The sequence below is a fragment of the Microtus pennsylvanicus genome, chromosome 5 (assembly GCF_037038515.1).
Source record: "Microtus pennsylvanicus isolate mMicPen1 chromosome 5, mMicPen1.hap1, whole genome shotgun sequence".
Taxonomy (NCBI): domain Eukaryota; kingdom Metazoa; phylum Chordata; class Mammalia; order Rodentia; family Cricetidae; genus Microtus; species Microtus pennsylvanicus.
Window position 1 is genome coordinate 67,212,869 of NC_134583.1, and position 27,415 is coordinate 67,240,283.

Genomic DNA, 27,415 nt, shown 5'->3' on the forward strand with positions numbered 1-27,415 from the left:
GAACAATCATACTACCTTAGTGTGTAAAAAGTAATTAATAAAATGGCAGTTTATAAAACCACCACTGCCCCAATTTCTCAGAAATTCAGACCTTATTCTCACTTACAAGTGAATCTCCCTGGCCAGGTGTGTGTTTTGCTACCTGATCCGGCCACTGAGTCACCCCAAACAGGAACAGTAATCTTTTTCATCTTAAGACCAGGAGTGTCCACATATGGATGGCAGGGCAAGGCCTCACACAGCTTTCTCCTTCTACGTTGACCCATACAGACCTTGCCCTCTTGGCACCTCAGGTGAAGCTTTGTTCCCTGAGGGACGGCTCTAATTGTGCATCTCCGGAAGGGATCTACTCTCTGGAAGGAAGGAGCCAGAGCCTGGGCTTAGCACATGGAGGTGCAGGGCTGGGAGAAAGGGTTACGGATTCGGCAGCAAGACAGGCTCAGGATGCATGCCTGCCTCTACCACAGGGTCACTGTCATGGAGAACGATCTCCAAGCCTTGAGCAAGCTTCTGTAGGTAGTCTGAGGAAGACATTATCCAGGAGTCCATGGCAGTTAGACCTCCTCTCACTATTCCCCCAAGACATAACTTGGGCCTCAGCACCACACAGAGTTCGACTGTTGACTCCATAGTGAGCAACTGGACCCTGGCCTTGAGGCTCAGGTGGAAAGATGCCCCATAACTAGAGTTTATATAACAACAACTTAAGCATTTTATTTATCCATTAAGCTTCTTAGTATCACAATGGAATGATGAGAAAATGAACAAAAAACCGCGAGTCTTCGCGAATCTCTGACAAAGAGCAGAGACTTCAAGGCAATCGGAGGGCAGGAGGCTCGACACAAACAGTTCTGATGTCGAGTTTCTCCTGGGCTGGCTGGGCCAGGAGGGGTGGGGAGGTGGAATGGTGAGAAGGTGGCACTGTCGTAAGCGGTCCTTGGCGATTCTGACTCAGGATTGATATACACATGATCTGTATGGACCACGCTGCAGGATCTCTGGGTGCCTCCTGGGCATCCGCCCACAAGACCCTCTGCCTGCTCCAAATGCCTGGAAACTCTACCAATGCCAAATGGACCCCAAAGCCTGCTGTGTTGGTGGCAGCAGAAGAGGGCAAAGGCAGGCCACTTGCTCAGGGCATGATCATCCATAGAGTGACCAAGGCTTGTCACAGATGTCTGTGGCACAGGTGCAGGTGGTGTAGGTGGCGGTGGCAGCAGGCACGTCCCTGGGGCAGTGAGCAGCCAGGAAGGCAAGCAGGTGTTCCTAGAGCTTCACAGTGCCAGGGGGCAGGCTGTCGTTGCAGAGTCGGTAGTAACGGAGGTCATTTACCAGTCTGTGTACACTCTGGGTGAACGAGGGCAGGTCCTGAAAGGCAGGGCAGAGCTGAAGCCTGGCTCTTGAAGGTCCACCAGACTCCTAACTACCCACCCACCAAACTTAGCTGCCCCACACCTGTGCTTTTGGCTCTATGCAAACATTTAATAAGATTCCAAGTTCCAGGCAAGGTATATGGTTGGGTGGGGGAAACATGCAAAAATTCTTCTTCAGGGCTCCACAGCAATGCAGGCCTATACCACAGCCTGCAATGTAGGTCTTGACAGTTGGACCCGGGTTGTCGGGGGGAGGGAGCACAGGACGTGTGTTACGGAATCAGCCTGGCTGCTCCTCTGCCCTCTCCTTCCCCTAAGCCAGCCTTTGATGACCCATATCATAGAGTCCTTCCTGCATGGCCAAAGACACTGCCTGTCTTGCCTTAGCTGGTCTGGTCAGCACTTCTGTGGCTGACCCTCAGATCAATCATACTGCCTGTTCTCAAACAAACACCCAGTTCAGATACTATTCCACATCTCCACTACTTCCAAGTTTAATAACTACCCATTACGAGGCCTTCTAAGCCTAGGCCATCTACAAAATGAAGCTAATAGTTGCACTTCAAAAGGTGCCTGGAATCCCCATCAAAATTCTTCACAGATCTGGAGAAGACAATAATCAACTTTATATGGAAAAACAACCCAGGATAGCCAAAACAATCTTATACAATAAAGGATCGTCTGGAGGCATTACCATCCCTGACTTCAAACTCTATTACAGAGCTACAGTATTGAAAACAGCTTGGTATTGGCATAAAAACAGAGAAGTCGACCAATGGAATCGAATAGAAGACCCTGACTTTAACCCACAAACCTATGAACACCTGACTTTCGATAAAAGAGCTAAAAGTATACAATGGAAAAATAGAGAGCATCTTTAACAAATTGTGCTGGCAAAACTGGATGTCAATCTGTAGAAGAATGAAAATAGATCCATATCTATCACCATGCACAAAACTCAAGTCCAAATGGATTAAAGACCTCAATATCAGTCCGAACAAACTGAACCTAAGAAGAGAAAGTGGGAAGTACTCTACAACACATGGGCACAGGAGACCACTTCCTACATATAACCCCAGCAGCACAGACATTAAGGGCCTCATTGAATAAATGGGACCTCCTGAGACTGAGAAGCTTCTGTAAAGCAAAGGACACTGTCACTAAGACAAAAAGGCAACCCACTGACTGGGAGAAAATCTTCACCAACCCTGCAACTGACAAAGGTCTGATTTCCAAAATATATAAAGAACTCAAGAAACTAGACCGTAAAAGGCTAATCAACCCAACTATAAAATGGGGCACTGAGCTGAACAAAGAATCCTCAACAGAAGAAGTTCAAATGGCCAAAAGACACTTAAGATCATGCTCAACTTCCTTAGCGATCAGGGAAATGCAAATCAAGACAACTTTAAGATACCATCTTACACCTGTCAGAATGGCTAAAATAAAAAACACCAATGATAGCCTTTGCTGGAGAGGATGTGGAGAAAGGGGTACACTCATCCATTGCTGGTGGGAATGCAAACTTGTGCAACCAATTTGGAAAGCAAAGTGTGGCGGTTTCTCAGTAAATTCGGGATCAACCTACTCCTGGACCCAGCAATACCACTCTTGGGAATATACCCAAGACATGCCCTATCATACAACAAAAGTATATGCTCAACTATGTTCATAGCAGCATTGTTTGTAATAGCCAGAACCTGGAAACAACCGAGATGCCCTTCAATGTAAGAATGGATGAAGAAAATATGGAATATATACATATTAGAGTACTACTCAGCAGTAAAAAACAATGATTTCTTAAATTTTGCATACAAATGGACGGAAATAGAAAACACTATCCTGAGTGAGGTAAGCCAGACTCAAAAAGAGGAACATGGGATGTACTCACCCATATTTGGTTTCTAACCATAAATAAAGGACATTGCGCCTATAATTCGTGATCCTAGAGAAGCTAAATAAGAAGGTGAACCCAAAGAAAAACATATAGGCATCCTCCTGAATATTAACCTTCATCAGGCGATGAAAGGAGACAGAGACAGAGACCCACATTGGAGCACCAGACTGAAATCTCAAGGTCCAAATCAGGAGCAGATGGAGAGACCCAGGACCGCAAAGGGTGCACCCACACACTGAGACAACGGGGATGTTCTATTGGGAACTCACCAAGGCCAGCTGGCCTGGGTCTGAAAAATCATGGGATAAAACCGGACTCGTTGAACATAGTGGACAATGAGGACTACTGAGAAGTCAAGAACAATGGCAATGGGTTTTTGATCCTACTGCACGTACTGGCTTTGTGGGAGCCTAGGCAGTTTGGATGCTCACCTTGCTAGACCTGGATGGAGGTGGGTGGTCCTTGGGCTTCCCATAGGGCAGGGAACCCTGATTGCTCTTTGGGCTGACAAGGGAGGGGGACTTGATTGGGGAAGGGGGAGGGAAATGGGAGGCGGTGGCGGGGAGGAGGCAGAAATCTTAAATAAATAAATAAATAAACAAAAAACAAAAGGTGCCTGGAAGAGCAAGAAGTGCCAGCAACAGCATGGCTTATAAAACAAAACAAAAAACGGCACAGCCTGTCTTCAACAAAAGCCTGCATGGAAGCAGGGACCAGTGCCTGGCAGCGTGGTGAATGAACAGATGACCACATGGAAAGTGTGATTAGTTTCATCCTGAAGAACAGTACAGGGCACAGGGCCTGGTAGTGTTCACCTTTAATCCCAGTCCTTAGGAGGCAGAGGCAGGAGGGTCTCTATGAATTTGAGGCCATCCTGACCTATACAGTAAGTTTCAGGCCAAAGAAAGACCCTGTGCAGAGGGGGTAGGGATGGGGGATCACAAAGTCCAGCAAAGGCTACACTGCGACCTCACTTCAGAATACCCAAACCAAACCAAGTCAAAAACCGACCAAGCAGCATCTCTTCAATCAGCAGTTCCCAAACAGAATACCTGGTGGAAACTATCATCCATTTTCAGTATGCATCCCAGGAGTCTGCTGAGCAACTAGATTTGGAACCCACTGCATTAGCCAATGCTGATGGCACTACAAAGCAACCATGAGATGTTAAGAGCTGGTCTATAGAAAAACCAAAGAAAAATCATTCAAGTGGTTTAAAGAGAGAAAAAGTCAGATCCCCCCAAGAAAGGACAATTCTAAGACACAAAAAAGGAGGTGAGTCTAAGAAAGCTTCCTAAGGCACATGACAAATGAGGGGGCACAATGGCCATAAATTTGAGCCCAGTATGGCTGTTCCAGCACAGAAGTAAAGAGCACCAAGACAGAGAGAAGTTCTCACTTCTCCACCCAAGGGGACAGGAGGAGCAGTGCTTCTTCCAAAGAAGAAAAAGGTTTCCCTAAAGAACTTTCTTTTGCAAATTCCAAAGATGGCCTATCACGCAAAGATCAGGGAGGGCTACAGCTACCTGACGCAGAGAGAGGACAGTACAGAGCTTGACAGCAGAAATCAGCACCCCAGCTGCCCCATCTCTCCCCAGTGACTTCCCCTGAGGTCTCATTAGCACAGAGGGTGAGCACTGTGAGGCTCCTTTGATGAGTCTGAGCTATGCCAGTGCTGTGTTGTGAAGAGTGACAGGAAAAATCCAGGTAGCCAAGTAACAGGGCCATCTCTGGAGACCCAAAGCTGTATCAACCTTTTTAGTCTGCCTGAAAGTCAGGGCAGAGAGGCTGTATGTTGTCTTCTAGACCACTAAGTATGTGAGCCCTGTGGCAGGCAGATGTGTGTTGAGGGAGTGAGGGAGGTGGACAAAGAAGTTAAGATGTGTGGCTTGCTGAGGCCAGGTTCTGTGGCCTCAATGGCGGAAATAAAGAACACGGGAGCTACACAAGCCAAGTTCAGAGAAGAGAGTACACCCAACGACAGCGTCACGTTACTCAGGTATATCCGTGGGTATAACCATGCCCAGATCTAGAAAGGCACCTCAACAGTCAGACAGCAGGGTCACCAACCCACACACATGTTCCCTTGTGGCTTGGCCTTTTTTCCTCACCCGATCCATCTTGAAATTTCGTCCCAGCACATTTTTCTGATTGGCATCCACACCATCACAGCTGGTCAGGAACTCTGGAAGAAAGGCTGCAAAGAAGCCATCAAAGTCGACAGAAGCCATGTTGTAAATGGCGATGCCAATCTCCTCTTGTAGAAGGTCATGAGACTTGTGAACCAGGACCTGGAGCAGTACATTCACAAACTGGAACAGCATGGTGGTCCGGAAGATCTTCTGCAAGCAGAGGAACAGGAGCATGGGCCAGGAGGCCTACTCAGACTGGGGCCACCCAGGGTCAGAGTGTTCCCCAAAGTACTTCCCAGGCAGACTCAAGGGAGTTAGACTTAGCCCAGAACTCCAAGATGAGGAGGAACCTCCCAGGAGAGAAAGGCACTTACTTTGTGGTATAGTTTCTGCTTGGTGTTCAGAGTCTCCAAGTAGAAGAGATTTTGTTTGAACAGGTGGATGTCGGGCTGAAGAAAGGACTGTCCAAAAGCCTGGGGAGTAAGACTACTATTTAAAAAGCAGCACTTAAACTCCCTCAGACCCAACTCCTCCAGGGCCTCTACCTTATGCCAGAATCAATGCTATGCAGCTCCTCGTACCAGTCTCAATTCTGCCCATTAGGGCAGACCTCTGTAATGTAACTCTTGATATCTTAGCACCTGTGTCTTCCCATGGGCCTCACTTCTTATTTTGGCCTCATTTAATACTTTTTAAAAGAAAACTCTAGAACAGCATTGTCAACCTGTGCGTGGGTCATGACCCACATAGGATTGCATATATATCCACCTTACAATTCATAACAGCAGCAAATTAGTTATGAGGTAGCAATAAATTTTATAGTGGAGGGTCACCACAACATGAGGACTGTATTAAAGGGTTACAGTGTTGGGAAGGTTGAGAACCACTATTCTACAATCTCTTCAAGAGTCTGTCTTTGAAGTAAGACACCCATACTAGTCAAATCCTTGAGCAATTTGAGCAGACAGCACTGCCTGCCTGCCTGCCTGTCCAGGCGATCCTCTACAGGGATTCTAGTGCTCCTTAGTGCCCTTGCCTCACAGGCCTCAAATCCTCAGAGGTTCCTTCTCAATCACTGCATCTGCTTTGGGGCTGAGCAATAGCACATCTGTAAACTGCCTCACAACATCTAGGAGGAAAAGTGACCAGTTCAAGAGGAAACTGAAACACACAGCCCCAACACAAAATTCCCCACTGCAATACAAAGGGATCACTGGGGCAAGGGAGGCTGGCAGCCTATAGTTTAGTGGCTATTCCATCCCTGGTTTGCGTGGCTGTGCAAGGAATCTTGTCATCACTGCTGCAGTAATGGGATCTATTCCTACCGCCAAGCTTTCTGAAGCTAAAGAGAAACTCTGGTGCTGCAGGACCTGGATCAACACAGAGCATCATCACCATGAAGGTGTATGTAAGACATTCCCCTTGGCGTGAAACGTCTCCTCACACTAACTCTACCTCAATCTTCTCCCTGTGCTGGCAAACCCTGCTCATTTTCCATTCTTGCCCTTTTGTCTTTTCCATGCCATCCGATGGGTTGTGGGGTAGGGCGGAGCCTTTCTTCTGGCTTTTTTCACCTTGTATAGCATATGTTCATTTCCACTGTAGTAGTATATTCTTTATTTCTACTATTAGATGAGTAATAAATAGCCCATCTTTGCCACTGGGTTTATGCATTCACAGCTAGTAAATATTTGGGTTGCTTGGGGACACAAACATCTGTGAACAGGTGTATGAACACACGCTGCCATTTAGACTGCAAGATCATATGTTCAGCCACATATATAACATTATAAGGAACTGCCAAACTATGATGCTCTTTCAAAGGGACTTTTCTAAGTCCCAAGTGAGAGAGCAGTCCTCAGCCAAAGATGTCTACAAACACAGATAAAGCTTTGAGGAGCAAATACTAGCACACACCAAGCTCAAGCCCTGAACAGGGCATTATGGTAGGAGCCAGAATGCCCTTTCCAAATGCAGGTTGCTGGGCTCTCCAGAGACTCCTAGCTTGTCAAGTGTCCTGTAAGTAAGGATCAGGGAGAACTTGTCACCCTGCCTTAGCCTTCAAGTGTTCCAAGGGCTGGAACTACATGTGTCATCATGTCCAACAGATTCCTCCTTGCACTGCTCTCAAATGAAGGGAGCGGACATTTAGCACACATCCACTGGTGTCGTGTCCTTGATGTACACTATGTTGTTTATCTCACGGTAAGTGTATGACAGTAGCAGTACTGACCTTACTTTACAGAGGAAGAAATTGAAGCCCCAAGAAACTAACAGGGCAAAGCTCAGTGTCGACCCCACACGTGCTGAAAGGCCAGGTTGGAAGTGGGCCACATAGCTAGAAGAACCCGAGGGACATGGGCCAAGGATGCAGGCAGCACCCAGAAAAGGCCCACTTGCTCTCAGTACACTGAAGTATCACAGGCAAGCCCTTCCCCCTTACCTGCATGATGGCACTGAACTGGGGTTCATTGTCCATCTGCTCCTCAGCAATGCCCCTCTGCACACTAGCCAGGACAGTTGACTTGAAGAAGTACCGCCAGTTGTGATGGAGTGTCCGAAAGAGGAGCTCAAACAGCTCAGCCTTCACGTCAGGTGACGGGCGCTATAGAGACAGCCACAAGGCACTATACTTTTCCTTCATGCAGCCTGAGGGCCGCTTGGCCAGTGTAGGCCACCAAAGGAGCCCAAAAGCCACCAGATAGTAGCCAGTATTCACATCCCACCCACACTTCTGCCACTTCCTGTGCAGAAGGTCCACCCCTTAGAGGGGGCAGTTCATCCAGCAGTGCTTCAAGAGATAGGCCTACACATGAGACAACGTTAAAATGAGTGCCAGGGGCCGGAAGGTGGTGGTACACGCCTTTAATCCCAGCACTCGGGAGGCAGAGGCAAGCGGATCTCTGTGAGTTCGAGGCCAGCCTGGTCTACAAGAGCTAGTTCCAGGACAGGCTCTAAAACTACAGTGAAACCCTGTCTTGAAAAACCATAAAAGATGAGTACCAGGAAGCTCTTTCTAACGGATCACCAAGCTTAAACACTCAGAAGAAGGGCCACAAGGGGCAAAGACAATGAAAATGTCCATTTTTCTATTCAGAAACTAGACAGTTGGATTGTTCCTATCTTCCTCTCCCAGGATGCAGGCGGTATGCTGGCTAACCTGCTAGCTTTAAGCAACCCCAGAGGCTAACAAAAGCAAGACAAACCAAGAGACGCAAGTCTGAAGAGCCCTTAGGAATCGAGAAATCTAAAGGCCTCCCAGTGGATGGTAAATGCTGCACTAATTGCTGCCTGAGTGTGGCTCCTTTTCCTAAGCCAGCATCAGGATTCTGAGAGAGCAGGGGTTACTGAAGCATAATTTCCTAACTTAAACCCAAATGTCCAAGTTACCAGCGAGCATACTAGCCACATTATTCCAATACTGCTGTAGAATTCTGTGGCTGTCAGTTGCACAGTCATGTGTTTCTCAAGACCCAGCACCCTGAACTTTGGCTGTGGGACAGCTTCGAGATCAGTTCCTATTTCCCTAAACATTGCTGTAACATTCAAGCTGCATCTGTACTTAATGTGGGTCTTGCAGTTAGTACCTATCCTTTTACTTTCCTAGACCACTAAGAGCTCTACCTGAATTGTCAGCAAGAATTTGCTTTTATCAAGACTACCAAGTTGAAAGCATTCTTTCTTGGGAAGAGGCATCCAAAAAGACTATTTACAGGAGAGGGAGAGAAAGAGGGGTCTCTGGAAGAGCGGTACGCACTAACTGCTGAGCCACCTCTCCAGCTACAAGTGAGGTGCATTTAAAAGCCCTACGTATCCAGAAACATTTATTCTTTTTATTAATTATTCGTGTGTGTGTGTGTGTGTATGTGTATGCACAATGTATCCTTTCCTTGGAGGGAGGAGAGACCACAAAAAATTATTTACAAGAGTACTGAAAGAACTCACAAGTGAGATCTAAACACAAGCAATTTCCCTCCCTCCCAGTCAGGAGGTACCACAGGGATCTCCCTGGCTCCACCTACCTCAGCAATGATGGGGTACACCTGCTCCATGCACAGTGCAATAATGCTGGGGAGGAAGGGCTTGAACACCTGGCCAGGCTCCTGCACTACCACCTGTAGGATCTTCAGGAACTTTTCCACCACCCGGCAGCCAGTGCTGCCTTCATGCAGGATGCTTTCAGCCAACTGTTCTCTGCAGGCAAAAGAAAACCACAGAAAAACTCAACAACCAATTCTTGTAGCATGTGAGGAAAAGGAGCAGAAAGTCTTGTAGCATGTGAGGAAAAGGAGCAGAAAGTCCTGTATTTTGCAGCCAGGCTGGAACGGACTCTGAAAGGCCTGGGTAGCAGGTATGTGGTTACCTGGTAAACATGTTGAGGAAAGTCTGGATGATCTGCTCAGTGAAAGGCACACCCATCTGTACTCTAAGGCCTCGGAACAAGGTGAGGAAGAAGCTCAGCATCTCATCGGTCACGTCTAAACGAAGGACAAAGCAAACGGTCAACACCATGTGCACAGGGACTAATGCACCCACAGCTTGATCAATTTTCCTTTGCAGTCTGCACCGTCATCTCTCTCTAATGCATCCCACTGGAAGAAACGTCCCCGACACCATCAGAGCCAATGACGGAAAGTGGAAAATGATTAAGAGCCTGCTGAGAACACGGCTCTGGTCCTAGGAATGCTTGCTGATTGCTCACGGCAGGAAATGGAGTTGTCTTATCTTGAAGCCCAGCGTACTGTCCCGCAAACCTGCATGGTCAGCATTCTCACTGAAAATGAACCACTTTGTGCTCATATCCAAGAAATTATCCAACTGGGTCAACACCTGAATGTCTTGGCGTTTCTCTCTAAAACCAATCATCCCTGTAGTAGGTCAAGGTTAAGTGGCTAAAGTAGATGATGATGTAGCACTCAGGTCACACTACCCTGGGCTACTAAATGAATTTAATCATTCTGGTTAGTGTGGTTCCATAACCAGATTGCATGGGACACAAAGTGCTTACAGGACGCCATCAGTGCATCTAAGCTACAAAGCCCCTGCTGTCCAACACTGACAAGGCCACTGTAAAGGCTCTCAGCAGAGCCAGACAAGCACATTCAGAGTGACAGAGCAGTACTGGTTGGTGACAGTAACACTGACACATCAACTCTGCTCATCTTTCCAGACTCTCCAATGACAGCACACCTTTGCCTTTATGCTTCCCTTCACTGAGCAAAGTCCAGGCTGGCTTGCTCTGACTTAGCATGTCCTACAAATCTAAGCGGGTACTCTGGCTCTTATGAACACCATCCATCCACGAGGCAGGCTCTGAGCTAATTCTTACCTGACTGATGGATAAAGGCTGGAAAGAGGGCCAGGGAGACCTGAACAGACTCCTGCAGTGACTGGTAGCAGATCTGTCGGGACTTGGTAGATTCGCCAGAGATATTCTCTACAATGTCTTCCAAGACACTAAGTGTCTGGTGAATAATCACTTTGGCTGCAAGTCAAGATGAAGCTTCAGTTATGTGTTGTCTGAGACAGAGTACAGCTAGCGGGAACAGACACAAGGGAGGGAAGAACCTTGCAGAAGAACACCAGGAAGACACTCACACAAAAGGAAGTCCTGCTAACCAGGAAAGCTTGTCTCTATTTCATTATATAACCCCATAAGCACCATGTATCTCCTCTTCCTTTTTTACCCAAGATTCCAGTTGTTTGCCTGTCTGCATACTTGGGCTTATGCCTTCCCCCTCCCTACTTTACCCACTAGCAACCAAACAGGTGATAGGCTGGGGGGTATAGCTCAATTGATAAAGTTCTTGCCTAACATGCACAAGGTCCTGCGTTCAACACTCAGCATCACATAAAAACTGGGTATGCTGGCACTTGCCTATAATTCCAGCACTCAAGAGGTAGGAGTAAAAGTTTGAGGTCAGCCTGAGCTCCAGGAGACCCACCTCACTCCCCTCTAAAAAACACTAAATGGCCCAATAAACACCATATAAGCTTGGGAAGTGATTGGTGAGACAAATGGCCAGGCAATTAGCACAGGAGAACAAACTCATCGCCCTTGAGCTACAGGCAGTACCCACCCTGCTAACCCACAGGCACAGCCTACCATGCAATGTAATAGTGCTGGCTTTAGGAAATACTGCCTGGTCAGTCTCTGGCACATCAGGCCTGTAGTCTGATAATGTACACGATTGTTATATATCACTAGCACTATATAAACATCTAACAATGTATGACATATGAGTTCCCATTGTGATTCTACACAGCTCAGAGAATATGGTGGCAATGACCAGACAATATTTGAAGTGAGAGCCCTGACTGCAGCAGAGAGAGGGTCAGTAGTCAGCTTATACCCTGGGCAGGATTCTGGTCAGCCCCAAAGGTCCATCTTTGTTAGGTTGTTGTGAGGGTCAGAGGTTTCAGCAGGGCACCTGACATACAAGGTCTAAGAAGAGAAAGCTGTCATAATCCTCTTGTATGAATGAAGAATATTTGGCTCAGCCCAAGCCTGGTAGGCCCAACTTTGATGAATTCCAGAGGCTGGTCCAGACTGAGACTCACCACTATCAAACTTGTAGTATACTCTGGGCTGTTCTGAGCCTCACAAAGGCCACTGGCTCCTGGGTGAGGAGTGTGGGGGCTGAAGAGAGCTAAAGCTTCAATCAAAGGAGGGTGTGGGAGAAAGAAGACATGCTTAGGAAATGTACAAAGTTAGACTGCTCCTCTGGTTTAATTAGCTGTTGAGTTCTACTTTCTTCATCTGAAACTGTGGCCAGAAATATCCCCTCATGGGACTGAGGACGGAAGGCAATGACTCACAACAGGCTGATCTCTGAAGACTGGTGACAGTGATGCAAGAAAGCAAACAAAAGGCACTCACACTACTGATAAGAGGTCACCACAAACTACTGAAAACTCAGAGATTATGATAAGGCTAGGAACGCATGAAGGACAGGGCACCAGGGATGAAGGACAGTGTACCAGAGAGGAAGGACAGGGCACCAGAGACTAAGGACAGGGCACCAGGGATGAAGGACAGGGCACCAGACATGAAGGACAGGGTACCAGAGATGAAGGACAGGGTACCAGGGATGAAGACAGGGCACCAGGGATGAAGGACAGGGTACCAGAGATGAAGGACAGGGCACCAGGGATGAAGGACAGGGCACCAGGGATGAAGGACAGGGCACCAGAAATGAAGGACAGGGCACCAGGGATGAAGGACAGTGAACAGGGATGAAGGACAGTGAACAGGGATGAAGGACAGGACAGGGCACCAGGGATGAAGGACAGGGCACCAGAAATGAAGGACAGGGCACCAGGGATGAAGGACAGTGAACAGGGATGAAGGACAGGACAGGGCACCAGGGATGAAGGACAGGGCACCAGAAATGAAGGACAGGGCACCAGGGATGAAGGACAGTGAACAGGGATGAAGGACAGGACAGGGCACCAGGGATGAAGGACAGGGTACCAGAGATGAAGGACAGGGCACCAGGGATGAAGGACAGTGAACAGGGATGAAGGACAGGGTACCAGAGATGAAGGACAGGGTACCAGAGATAAAGGACAGTGTGGTAGTTTAAATATGGTGTGACCTTGTTGGAGGAGACTGGATGACAGTACCTCTAATCTGGGCCACACCTTCTTTTGAAAGTGTGTCACTGTAGAGACGGGCTTCGAGGTCTTTTTCTCAAGCTTTACTCAGTGAAATAGTCAACTTCCTATTGCCTACAAGATGTAGGACTCTCAGCAATTTCTCTAGCACCATGTCTGCTGGCATGCATCATACTCGCCACCATGATGGACTGAACCTCTGAACTGTAAGCTGCCATCACAATTAAATGTTCCCTTTATAGAGTTGCCCTGGTCATGGTGTCTTTTCACAGTAATGAAAACCTAACTAAGACAGACAGGGTACCAGAGACGAAGGACAGTTTCAGGAGTCAAGAGACAAGAATCTGGCCTGTCTGACACTCAAGTAAATTTTTAAAAGAATCGATGTTTATTTACCAAAACATAAAAGAAACTGAAACCCCTATACGTGTGTTACTGTGACCTGTCCACAAATAGTACATTATAAACCATGAAAGCCAGGCAGGTGCCTGTACACGCATCACGTCAGAGGCAGAAGAGCTCCAGGACAGTCTGAGTTGTACAGAGTCTCTATGTCAAATAATATAACAGTAATAATGATAATAATAAATACAACAATTCCAAACCATTAAAGACTTTATTTTCAAAAAGCAAGAAACAATGAGGAAAAGTGGTACATGGCCCCAGATTCGAACTTCTAACCTCACATTCTCAGGGGCCCTTGGGGAGACAGCTTTCCCCAAACATTGCCTGAAAGTCACAAGACAAACAGAAGTGATGTAATAAGAAACATACACCACTCTACCTAATCTGGTGGGAATAATCAGGTACAACAGAATTAAGGAAAAGTCTACCAAAAAACAAGCCTGGACTCTAAGGAAATGCCAAGGTCATGAGAGACAAAGATGGGGATGTTTCTATACTGAAGGAGGGTGAAGAGAAATGACAGCCAAATACAGTATACAACGCTGAGCTTTTAGAAAAACCAAAAACATTTTTGGTAGCATTGGGGTAACTTGTTAATGTGGTTCAAATGTTAAATGCTTTGTCCCACTGCTGGCCAGTGGGAACAGTGCTTTGGTTTGAAGACAGTGTCAGCTCCTTGTTTTATATAAAGGTCTACAATTTACTATAAATGTTTGGGTTTTTATAAAAAGTATTTTAGAGGAAGAGAACACAATGTAGCAAACTAAGCAGATGGTGAGGCAAGGAGAAAGGCAAGCACTGTTCTTGTCTTCTTCCCCTGATATTTGAGATTAAACCCAGAGTGACTAATAAGATACACAGTTCTTACTGCTGTGTTGCTGGTTGGTTTTGAGATGGGGTCTCTCCATGTAGCTCTGGTTGACCTGAAACTCACTATGTAGACCAGGCTGACTGCAAACTCACAGAGGACAATTCTTATTTCAACTCTGAAAATGTAAAGCAAGAAAAGGGAACCCTTTTCCAAACATTAATCTCATTAAAGAATAAAGAAGGCAACAGACTATGCCTGGAGGTTCCAGAGAAGAGGAAGCCAAAGATACTAACACACCAGGTTTTAAGGCCAGAGCTTATGCACAGAAACCATACCAGCTAACAGCCTCACAACCCCTTATCTGCTCTGAGGTTGAGTCATGGTCATACAGCTTGTTCTGGCCGTAGAGTGTGGCAAGGCTCCACACGCCCCTCCCAGTGAGAGTGTACACTGGAGTGAAGTTCAGCAGCCTGTGGCCTTCAGCTCTCTGGCAGTCTTGAGCATCATGTGTGCTCATGCAACAAGAACAAGGCTTAACTTCTTCCTTTGTGTCAAGCCACTACACCAGATAAAATCAGGTTAACAAATATCCTCTCCATCATAAGGCTAAAATGAGAATTTAAAAACTACTTTTTTCCATAATACTTTAGAATAAAACAAGCATCAAACTTGTTTAAAAGTTGTTATTGGAAAAGCCAGGTTTGATGCCAGATATAAAACTAAGGCAAGAACCTTGAGAATATAGCACATTCTCAAGGCACCAGCCACTGAGTCTATGTGTGTCACTTAAGAATTCTACACAGTGAAAATATGGATACAAGCATAAAACCCAGCTAAAACAACTGCTTTTCATGACACAGACACAGCCGAGACTTAGGAGTTCCCTTCTCTTTAAGTTATTTTATTCCAATTTTTAATATAGAGTATGTTAATAAAGTTATAAAAAGGGGATGGAGATAGGATCGCTGGGGCTTATTGGGCTCTAGTCTGTCTGAAAAACACGTGAGCTCCAGGTTCAGAGAGATCTTGACTTAAAGGAGTAAGACAGTGTCCTCCTGTCTCTACAAGTGTGCACTTGAGCTCACATGGAACACATACCACACTCATGAATATACACTCTCATCACACATACAAAATGGTTTAAAGAAAAACACATAACAAAACAAAAGTCTTTTTAAAGAGAAAGCCTAAGAGCTGGGGAGGCAGTGTCACTGCTACATACGCAGGAGGCCCCGAGTTCCATCACCCAGAACCCACATTTAAAAGCTGAGCAGGGAGGAGCACACATGGCCCAGTGATGAAGAGGTCTTGAAAAAAACTAACCTAGTCTATGTGGTGAGACCTAGAAAAATTGCCTCAAAAAAAGAAAGAAAAATGGTGGTTAAAGCAAGTTACTATGAAACACACCTGTAATCCCAGTGCTCAGAAGACAGAGAGATCACAAGTTCTGGCCCATGATGGGTCATTTGAATCTCAAGTCAGCCTGAGATATACAATGAGACCTATCTCAAGCAAACTAACAAAAAGGACAATCTTCATTACCATCTGTGATATTTCATAAAGCATCCCTGCTGACATTATAAGCAACACCATCTAATAGTGTTTCATCATTCTTTTTTTTTTTTTTTTTCGGTTTTTCAAGACAGGGTTTCTCTGTGGTTTTGGAGCCTGTCCTGGAACTAGCTCTTGTAGACCAGGCTGGCCTCGAACTCACAGAGATCCGCCTGCCTCTGCCTCCCGAGCGCTGGGATTAAAGGCGTGCGCCACCACCGCCCAGCCATGTTTCATCATTCTTACTGTGAAAGATTTTATTTTAAAAATACTTTGATATTTGCCATTGTCAAAGAAAATTTGATCCTTTTTACATGAACTAGAATTGTTTCAATTTTTTCTCTTCATGTATTCCTTGTGAAGAATGTGTTCTTCTAAAACCTCTGAAATGTTTCTATTTGGAAAAAGTTAAAGCTGCTCAGAAGACAGATCTGAAGTACAGGTAGGTTCCTGTGAAGAGAAAACTGCTCTGTTCACACAAGCATCTGAAATGGGTTCCGTCAGCCTAGGGCTTATAGATGGACGGCACCACTGGCAGAGTCGTCCATAGGTGTTTCCTTTAGGTCTCCAACAGTTACTTAACAGATAGGAGGAACGTACTCAGGAGGTATGTCCAGCAGATGTAACAGTTTTTCTGTGGAGTAGTCATGTCACTATAAGCAAATGAAGTCACCCGAGGAGCTTCAGGTGCAAAGTCTACACAGGAGTTACTTACTGTCATCCAATGGCACCTTTCTCTGGGGGGCAGTAGCACTGGGCTTCAGACTGTGGTAGTCCCGAGAGAGTGCAGAGATGAGGCTGGCATGATTGATGGAACGCAAGGGCCACTGCTGCTCACTCTCAGGAAGATTTGGCCATGGAAGGAGCAAGGTGTTAGAGAGTGCACGGCAAACCAAAACCTGTGCCTGGAAGGAACCCAAAGGCATCCATCAGAGGTCAAAGGGTAGACGAAAGCTGGTAGCCAAGACTGACTCTTCCTCAGGTCCTATGTGTCTTTCTTAATAGCCTGGCCATCCTCTACCTTTAAGGCACTCAGGCAGGAAAAAGAAACAGAAGTAACCCCAAGTCTAGGTCTCAATGTATAGTGTCAGCCTTAAGAAGCCTAGCTAGTATTCACCCTGCTCAATCTGGTGTCTGAAGCCTCACGGAGCCTAGTACAGTCTTTGATACTGCCTTCCACCTCCACGAAGCCACTGAGAACGGGCTCACAAGGACACTCTTACCCCCATGCTCTCACATTCAGGTCGCTAAGAACCTGCCTGTAAATCCACCCACCTCACCAACTTTCTGCTCATAAGTAGTCTGAGCCTGCCAGGTGGCATCTCAAACCCAGAATGTAAACCAGGCTGGCCTGAACCAAGGAGAGCACAGGGGCTCTCAATAGGGGGCAAATGATGTCTCTGTGCATGAAAGCGGAGGAGCTTTCCCATCTGAATCAGGATTCTGGCTTTGAGTGAGAGAAGCCAATGGGTTGTGTCAGTGCTACCCACAGAGGCAGTCCATGTAGCTGAGGTGGCTTTCAACTCGAATGTAAAAGCAGAACCAGCCTCTTCTGCCTTAGCTTCCCCAGGTCTCAGCCACAGAGCTCTGGGAATGCCCCAAGGAGTGTGTCCTACCTTATCGGCTAGGCGCTGGGCAGAGGCATCAATGATGCTGTTGAAGACCTTCTGTACTGCGGGGATGTTGATAAGAAAGACAGGTCGCACAGTGGTGGCTAGTGAGACAAGTAGGTGGCACGCAGACAGCAGCAACTTTTCTTGAACCTAAAACAGAAGAAATGTGACATATTGGCTTACTGATCTTCTGGGAGATTGGTATTGGAGAAACTTTCCTGGAGCAGCTGTAACTAATGACTGCTAAACTATACCATTCATTGAGGATAATTCCCAACAAGATGAATGTCTTCTAGTCAACATCTATAGCTTCTGCCCTCAGTCAGCATCACTTCTTGCTCTTTCTTCCCAATCACTCCTCAACTCATCCACTTCTGTGAAACCCCACAGTGTCCTCTCTGGCATGCTGTCCAAGTCTTCCCCTCAAACACCATAGTATTCTTCTTCAGTTTCCTGCTCTGGTTCCCCCAGAAGTCAAGGTCTCACTCAGCCCTTCCTGCCTGCATTGCATTTTGCCAATCTCCTAGTCTCTCCTATTTCTTTCATCTTAACATGCCTGAAAAAAACTTGATTCAAATTACTGACAGCTTCAAATCCATCAAAAAAAAAAAAGTTCTTGGAAAAGAATAGTTAGAAACTGGCCTCAGCCTTAACTGTGTTAAACACACACTCTACCAAGGAATCAGGCCTAAACTCAAGAAAGTTTCCTATAAGTAAGGGCCAAACACAGTAAGACTGGTGAAACATCACACCAAAGAATCAAGGTCTGCAGAACTATTTAGAAAGGTGGTATTATGGTAATTCCTGAATATTTACCTAATATGGTAACCATAAAATATTGCTTACCTGTAACATCATAATCTCTAATTATTCTAAGAAAATGACATAACAGGATAAACATTCTTTAATCTACATATTTCAGAAGTATTTATTAATTTAAAGACAGGGTCTCATATAACCCAGATGACCTTGAACTTCTTATCCTATTTTTATCCCTGAATGCTGCATGTGGTGCTGGGGACTGAAGCCAGGGCTTCATTTGCATGAGGCAAGCACTCTACTAATTCAGTTAAATTCCCAGCCCAATTTTACCTGTAATGGAATCAAACTAAAAGTGGAGCAAGAGCTAGGTAAATAATAGAACACACTCCTTATGGGCATCAAAACCTTTAGAAACTACCATTACAAATACAGTAGTTTTATGGAAGTCAACATAACTCTATTCAAACAGGCTTCCTATATGTGCAAAAATAGTAAGAACACCTGGATGCACCTCATGCAAGTTAACAGTCTTCTTGGGTGAGAACTTACTAGACTCTGCCCATTTTATCTAACTATAACCTTTACTTAGCAGTTTCACTTCCAGGACCCCACTACAGGCTCTCTATCATTTGTAGAAGAGTAGACGTAAAGGGAGCCTCCTTCTATCATGAGAAAATCAAACCCATCTTCATAAGAAGATAGCACTAGGTAGTATGACAACTCAAGTTGATCTGTGTATTTAGAAGAAAGCAAGACATAGTGGGAATGAACAGCAATACCTCTATATCTACAAACTTTCTGTAAAAACAGAAACATGTCTAGAAGGATTGCCACCAGTCCTGACCATGCTCATCCTGAGAACAACGTTGTTTCAAGGAATAAGATCCAACAACAAAAAACCTTTTCAGGCAATAAAACTGAGCAGGTACTTCCACCATGAGCAAAACCCAAATCCTATTTGAACATGTGTAGACTACAACTGCAAAGGGACATGAGGCCTGGCAAGATGGTTCAGAGGGGAAAGGTCCTTGCCATCAGAAACCAGGGACCAGCAGAGTGGAAAAAGAGAACTAATTTCTATTATGTGTTCTCTGATCTCCACAGGCAAGCTATGGCGCTCGTGCATGCCCATGCACACATAAATAAATAATAAAACAAATTTTTTAAGGAACATGAAATACAGTTGTATCACCCGTAGTAAGGACACTGTTTTAGTTTTATGGTAAGCAGGACTATGGAAAGGACAAACAGGTACAGCATTTTCTGTCTCAAGACCTTGGTGCTAATGAGAGGTGTGATCGCATCCATGGTGGTAGAGATGAGTGTCACAAACTGCTGGGTGTTCTGTCGATGGGCTTCACTGCAATACTGTGCCAACCAGTGGGAGTAGGCCTGGAGAGCAGCAAGTGACTGAGCATGCCTGCAGGAAGGACAGAAGAAGTGATCTGAGAGGGTCAGGCAAACAGAGTGGCATGAACTTGTAAAACAAGAACCCTATCCACTTGCAGGGCATTCCAGGACATGGTGACAGTGTACATATCAGTCACCTGCTCGCATTGTTTCTACATGCCCACCACTACTGAGAACACACAGGGCAGTTTCTGAACAGCTGCAGATCTTACTCTTTCTGTGACAATACAAGTTTATTTAAGAAGATGGCAAACATAAGGAGAAATATGCTAACTTTAAAAATAGCAAAATGCGTCAGATGGTGGTGGCACATACCTTTAATCCCAGCACTCGGGATGCAGAGACAGGCGGATCTCTTTGAGTTCAAGGCTAGCCTGGTCTACAAGAGCTAATTCCAGAACAAGCTACAGAGAAACCCTGTCTCAAAAAACCAAACTAACCAACCAAACAAAAAAACCCAAAAAAGTAAAAATCTTAGCAGTCTTAGCTGCAAACTACATTCTAGATGAGAAATGGGTATTCTACAACTCTGACGGAAGATTCCAGAAGGGTCTGCCTAGAGTGTTCAGGTGTTTGACTTCTGCAAAGGCTGCACTGGATCACACATTAACAAAATACACACTTAAAAGTTTACAATGAAACCAGGTGCGGTGGCACACACTTGTGACCCCTGCACTCAAGGCTGAGATGAGAATAAATAAACACTCCAGCTCCCAAATCAGCCTTAACTACAAAGTGAAACCCTGCTTAAAATTAAAACCAACCAAACGAAAACACTAAAACACACCAGGCACAGTGGTATGCATATTTAATCTTCCTAGCTCCTGGAAGCAGAAGCAGGCACATTTCTGAATTCAAGGGCAGCAAGGCTACATAGCTAGTTCCACGTCAGTCAGAACACAGAAAACCAGCTCACAGCTCAACAAGATAAATAATCGGTCTTACGGAGGCAGCAGTCTAGTTCAAAACACTAGACCATGCAGCTATGCACAAATGCTCCTTTCTTGTAGTCATCACTAAGCAATCTGAGTTGATATCCTGACATGACCTATATACATGACCCACCCCATGGTGTGGTCACCATGAAGACCCCTTCTCTGTCACTGTTAAACTGTAAACTGATGATTCTTAAAAAGAAAAAAAATATGGTCAAAAGGATTATTTTTTTACTCAAAATAGTATAAGTTATTGTCATTTTTAACTGCTGATCAAGTCTTAACAAGGAATGCTCCCTTCAAGTCAGCTCCTGTGTGTTCTTGCATATTCCAGACACATTCAGAAACCACTTCCTTATTTACTGATTCTACAGCATTCCCAAGCATCATCCTGTCCCAAAACAGTGCATTTTTCCAAAGGAGTTCTGGTTCCTTTTGTTGGAGAAATTATGTGGTTAAATAGCAAGGCTTAAATGTGAGGGGCAGCCCAAGTGCCAAGGCTTATACAACCTGACTGGGGACAGTGCTAGGGTGTAAACAGACATCATTTCACAATCAAACAGCATCAACAATGATCCAAGTGCCTACTGATATGATACAAGACGAAAAACTTCACAGAATGCAGCCACCTTGCTACAAACATGTAACATAGGCTGACACAGTGGAAAAAACTTGCCAGCTCTGGACTGCAGGATGTTCTTTAAACAGTAAACATACGGTCTTATGCTCCAAGGTGTCTGTCTTCCTCTTCCTCCCCTCCCTACCCCCGCATGTGATTTTTTCTTCTTTATTAAAATATTTATTTATTTATTCGTTTACTCTTTGAGAACTATCTTTTCTCATTTTACATATCAATTCCAGTTCCCACTCCCTCCACCTTCCCCGCCTCTTCCTTTTCTGACACACACACACACCTCTGCTCATACATCATATATAATTAGGGACTATTCTACATTATAGGAGATAGGTTTATAATTAAATCTTAAGCAGTGTACATGTGTGTGTGTGTGTACACTAGATATTGGCTTGTAAGGTTTTAAGTGCTGACAACAGTAACACAGTTCTAGAGAATGGCTTGTTCCTAGGAGACACCTAAAGAACTCACAGGTGAAGTAACGTGCTATCTACAGTTTATTTCCACTCACTCTTCTATTTACTTAATCTGCAGCTGAAGAGAACAACAGTTTTTGTTTTGTTTTGTTTTGTTTTTCTTGAGACGGATGCTCTGTAGCCCTGGCTATCCTTGAACTCAGCACTGTAGATAAGGCTGGCTTCAAACTCACTCTGGAATGCTGGGATTAAAGGAGTGCACCACCGCCACCCAGAAGCACCTTTTCTATAAAAAAAAACTAACTGTGGGTATTTTAGGCCTTGCGGACTACATACACACTCCTAGTTAGCCCCTAGTTAGCCGTGGTGTAGAGAGCAGCTACAAATTACTATGTAAATGAATGGGCACGGCTGTATTCCAGGAAAATATGCTGACACTGCAGGTGGCCACTGGTCTGTACTCAACTCCTGTCCTAAGCCCAACAGACTCAGCTAAAAGGCTCCCTCCAGGCTGAAACAAAGCAGTTTATCTGTCTGTAAGATGCAAAACCAGAGTTGCCAGTCAAGTTTCCCAGAGGGAAGTTTCAAAAGGTCTGAGTCTCCTCTGCCTTATCTTTACACAGAAGGCACCCTGAAGTAACTAGGTGCTGAGCACCGTGTTTCTTTGGTCCTGCCCCACCCACTCCACACCTTCTTTTCAGATTCTACACTTGTCAGTCTCTTCTGCTTATGCTGGGATACTTGTTCTACTGCATTAACTGCTGCTTAATCCAGGGTAGGGGGAAAGGTCTCTCAACTGTTGCAGCTTGGTCTTCTTATCACCACCTCTTACGGTAGGGGAGGTGTGTGTCTCTCTGTGTCACGAGTCATGGTTTATCAGCCTCTGCTCTAGTCCACAGCAAGCCTTTTGGGCAGTACAATAGGGATAAGGCCTTGGTTACAGTCCCCAGATGCTATCCCTTCCAGGTCATTCCTCATGAGCTTCCCCCATGTATATACTTTATCTGAGCATCTTGAGTTAAGTGTCAAAGCAACCTGAGATTCTTATTTAATATACAGATGGGCCCTGTGTCATCCTTCCAAACTTAAAATCTGTAGGAAGATGTCCAAAAGCCCTTTTGTGCTCCAGTTGCTTTAAGACATCCACTTTGGTTTGGACGAGTTGCTGGCTTACAGCTCCCATAGTCCTTACAATGTCCCTGAAAAAGGACATCTTTTGCTTGAAAACATTTGGTCTTTTGTCCTCAGTCTTTCATTATCTTCAGAACAGCCAAAGTTTTTGTTACTTTTAACAGCCCTTACCAACACACCTAAGCATATGTTAAGCAAGGCAACTTCTGCAAAGTCCCTAGTTTGCCAGGGTATGGTCAAACTGCCAGGGTATGGGGTCATGTGCTTTGTGGGTTGTGACTCTTGCCACACTCTCAGCCTTTGGGGAGAGTAAAGGGACTAAAGGTTTCCCTGATGATTTAACCAATCAGTCATGCATCTATATCAATCCTGAGGGGACTAGGTGAGCTGGGGAGCCTCTGAAGCATAGGTTCCTGGAGGGGAATGCCAGGAAGGACAGCAAGCTCTCAACTCCTATACATCTTGCGCTACTCATCTGGCACTCGTCTAACAGACCTAGATGTGTCTTGCCACCACAGCAAACTAATCAAACTTTCAGAGAAAGATGTGGGAATCCCAACTTCTAGTCATCATACAGAAGCACAAAAAGCACAGCTGGGGGCAACAGCTGCCATTGGAAAGGAGATGCAGAAAGGACACTCCTGGGGACAGAGCCCTCAACATGATGCTACAAGTAATGTCAGAAGTGAGGTTAATTAGAGGATAATCAGTTTCATGTGAGATGACTGGTTTTTCTCACATGCACCAACTCTGTCCGTGTAGGGTGAGAGCTGCATGTTTCAGGTGCTTCCACACCACCCCTGTGTACTTTTCAGCCTCCTCTTCCACCATGGTGCTCACCAGTTCCTAACTTCACAGCCCACACTGTTGTCTCCTATAATGCTTGCCCCCATAGAGCTTCATCCCTGGTCTCTTTAGTTCAACCAATTACATTCATCCCAGACATACATCCAATAATCTGTCTTTCTAGGGTCAGAGTTCAAGAGTTATCCCTCAATTCGAGGCAGCCACCGCTGTTCATTACATTGAATTCATCTGCAGGTAAGGTCAACGTCTCATAAGAAGGCAACCCCCATACTCTACTTACACATCAATGAGGTCAGGCTTCAACACTGATGGCACAGCTGTTTCAATGTTGTACAGTTTTATCTGAGATCCGTACAGAGTAACTTTGACCAATCTGTTGACAAAGGAGTAGGTGAGAAAGGACATTAAGCCTGAGAGCCAAAACAAACAAAAGGGACAAGATGCAAAATATAACCCCAAGGTCAGACTTTCAGACAAAACAAAAACAAAAATCTGATCTCCAATTCTTCCCAAGAAAATAGCCAGGACTGTGCATTAAGAGCACTTACTAATACATCACATCACTTCTATGTCAAAAACTTTAAAAACAAAGGCTGGCGAGATGGTGCAGTGAGTAAAGGCATTGGCCACCAGGTCTAGTCGCCAGAGTTTGATCTTGTAGAACACAGCCTTCTGTAAGTTGTTCTTTACTCTCTCTGTCTCTGTCTCTCTCTCTCTCATGCAAAGCTTGAAAAAAGATCACCAGAACATGTTGGTCCAGTTACTCTAGAGGTGGGATGGAGTAGGTAGATTATGGACTACTGTTTCCTCTCTGCTTTTCTATATTCCTGAATCGCACATTATAAATATTCAACGCTGTGTACCTGTGTGCACACTTTTTTTTTTTTGTATTATATTGGCTATGTAGTTCAGACTGGCCTTAAACTTCTGATCATCCTGTCTCAGCCTCCCTAGTGCTGAGATTACACACATGAGCTATGCCAAGCTATATAAACTATTTTTAGAAGTGAGGGGAAAAATGTTTCCCTTTGTGGTAAATTTTTTTTTTATTTATTATGCATTGTTCTGCCTGCATGTATGCCTGCATGCCAGCAGAGGGCACCAAATCTCAATTATAAATGGCTATGAGCTACCTACCATGTGGTTGTAGGGAATTGAACTCAGGACCTCTGAAAGAATAATCAGTGCTCTTAACCTCTAAGCCCCTGGGGGAAAATGTTTTAAGAAAGGAAGCCTGGCCGGGCGGTGGTGGCGCACGCCTTTAATCCCAGCACTTGGGAGGCAGAGGCAGGCGGATCTCTGTGAGTTCGAGGCCAGCCTGGTCTACAAGAGCTAGTTCCAGGACCGGAACCAAAAAAGCTACGGAGAAACCCTGTCTCGAAAATAAAAAAAATAAATAAAAAATAAAGAAAGGAAGCCTGCTTTTTGACAATTTATCTAAAGATTCACATGACAAATTTAAAATCACTTCAATGTTTCCAATGGATCGATCGATACATAATAAGGAAAGAGAGTAAAATGTCTCCTGTAAAACTTAAGAGTCTAGGTGACAGACTTATATTCATCCTCCCCACCCCCTCCTTCCCTCCTTGTATGATTCTCACAACTTCTTTGAAAATTAGAAATTGTTGATGGTAAAATGCTGGAAGAAAAATGTAGGCAGGAGTTTCTGTCCTGCCTGGTCCTGCAGCCATTCAATCCAAAGAAACACATAGAGGCTTATATTAATTATAACTGTTTGGCCTATTGGCTCAGACTTATTATTATTAACTAGCTCTTACAACATAAATTAACCCATAATTTTTGTCTATCTTTAGTCATGTGGCTTGATACCTTTTCTTAGTGAGGCATTCTCATCTTGCTTCCTGTGTGTCTGGCTGGTGACTGTTTCTTTGCCTTTCCTCTTCCCAGAATTCTCCTAGTCTGGTTGTCCTGCCTATCCTTCCTGCCTGGCTATTGGCTAATCAGCTTTTTAATACTCAAATATGAGTGGCATATCTTTGCAGTGTACAAGAGTATTCTCCCACAGCAGAAAGAAATGAGAGGAGTAAATCTTTCTAGAATAAACTGAGATGGCTACATTGAAGGGGAAGTGGCTGAGAGTGCCAGTTATTCAAGGCACACGGTGTATGGTGTATGGTTGTATGTCCAGCATCAGGCACAGCAGGGAGCTCCTTTAGGAAGCAAGAAGTCCATTTTCTGTCCTTCTGAGTTGAGTGAACAGTGCAGCACTGCCTGAGTTCTGGCCAACTCCACATAGAACCCTGCAAGCATACCCCTCAACTGCAGAGGTCACTAGAGGGGCAGCTGCTTGGTCCCAACCCAAGGCACGGTGTGTGTGTATGTGTCACAATCTCTGAAAAGAGCTTAACACTAAAGAAAGGAAGTTTGTACTCTGGGAAATGTTCCTCTCAGATGTGTGGAATGCAGGACTTTATTCCAAAAGGAAACCATAAAAGGACTGAGGGTTGGAGGGCAGCGTGAAGGGCACCCCCACAGAGACAAGAAAGCAGGAGTAAAAAGCCAAGTCCTTAACCCCAAGTCCTTAAAATTTCTGTAAAACAGGAATGAAAATAGGAACTATCACACAAAAATGTGTGTTCATGTGTTATATTTGTTAAGCATGTGTTAAAATCACAGCTGTGTGGGTATGCATGTCCCCTGCAAGCACAAAGGTCACAGATGGATTACGGGTGTCCCATTCTACCTTTCTTTACCTTTTTCCCTTGAAACACAATCTCTTGATAGACCTGTCTGGGCTGGTAGCCACCAAGTCTCAGTCATCCTGTCTGGCTCCACAATATAGCAAGCACTCAGTACCACCCTCTGAGTCATTTCCCTACCTTCTGGTGTTGAGTTCCTTAAGTTGTGTTCTACACTAAACCTGTAATTAGATGTATCTGTGTTCAGCAACTATAATATCAGGTTTCATGTGACCTATCAGACAACAGTGCTAACTAATCACAATGGCTAGTCAAATCACAAAACTATAGGGAAAGCCTTCTCTCATACACTAGTCTTGGTTTATTTATTTTTTAAATATTTATTTATTTATTATGTATACAATATTCTGTCTGTGTGTATGCCTGCAGGCCAGAAGAGGGCACCAGACCCCATTACAGATGGTTATGAGGCACCATGTGGTTGCTGGGAATTGAACTCAGGACCCCTGGAAGAGCAGGCAATGCTCTTAACCTCTGAGCCATCTCTTCAGCCCCCTTGGTTTATTTTTTGAGACAGAGTTTCTCTATGTAGCTCTGGCTGTCCTGGAACTCACAGAAACCCCTCTGCCTCTGCCTCCTGAATGTTGGGATTATAGGCATGTGCCACCATGCACAGCTTTACAAACTAGTCTAAATGCAGACAGATATGTAAGCATAAGACCTCTGACAAACCAGGCTCTCTGATCTGTCATCTCACTGGAGAAAAAAAGTAGACTGACATACATATCCAAATGGTTTACTGAACCAAATTCAAACACTGGTTATCTAACTTGAGACAGGAAAATACATTCTATCCCTACTGAGTCATCAGTAGAAATGGACCTAGTACAAGACTGGGAAGAAAATTAGACTCTGAAAGTCAAAACTCCATAGTTTATAAAAAGCCTGGAATTTGGACTCTTAAAATTGCTCCCTCTCCTGAGCACATAAACCAAACAAAGCACCCACTGCCTCTGAGCCACATCTACTAAGAAACAAAACGGCAAGACTCACCTCTCAACGTAAAAAATGAGTTGAGACAAGGAATAAAAAACTACTTGTAAAATTCTTAATACTACATACTACTACTATTAATTTTAACTTTGTTGGTAAGATTTAAAACTCTTAGTTATCTTTCATTTTAAGCCAAGATGTAATTTTTTTTTTTTAAATTTGGTATGAGCTGGGTGCGGTGGATCTCTATGAATTAGAGGCCAGT

The 27,415-nt window shown here is 44.9% G+C and overlaps 1 protein-coding gene across 2 annotated transcripts in view; it reads right to left on the minus strand.

The window, feature by feature from the left end:
* Positions 1 to 688: 688 nt before the first annotated feature.
* The window catches only part of Xpo6 (exportin 6), a 108,633-nt gene continuing 81,906 nt past the window's right edge, over positions 689 to 27,415 (minus strand). For both annotated transcript variants that reach the window (XM_075972158.1, XM_075972159.1), the window contains 11 exons: positions 23,775 to 23,867; positions 19,437 to 19,581; positions 17,403 to 17,549; positions 16,502 to 16,691; positions 10,732 to 10,887; positions 9,766 to 9,880; positions 9,425 to 9,596; positions 7,846 to 8,007; positions 5,777 to 5,875; positions 5,382 to 5,612; positions 689 to 1,368 (listed from right to left, as the gene is read on the minus strand). In XM_075972158.1, the coding sequence (XP_075828273.1) occupies positions 1,267 to 1,368; positions 5,382 to 5,612; positions 5,777 to 5,875; positions 7,846 to 8,007; positions 9,425 to 9,596; positions 9,766 to 9,880; positions 10,732 to 10,887; positions 16,502 to 16,691; positions 17,403 to 17,549; positions 19,437 to 19,581; positions 23,775 to 23,867 (1,612 nt within the window). In that variant the 3' untranslated portion in view covers positions 689 to 1,266. The remainder of the gene's footprint in view (positions 1,369 to 5,381; positions 5,613 to 5,776; positions 5,876 to 7,845; positions 8,008 to 9,424; positions 9,597 to 9,765; positions 9,881 to 10,731; positions 10,888 to 16,501; positions 16,692 to 17,402; positions 17,550 to 19,436; positions 19,582 to 23,774; positions 23,868 to 27,415) is intronic.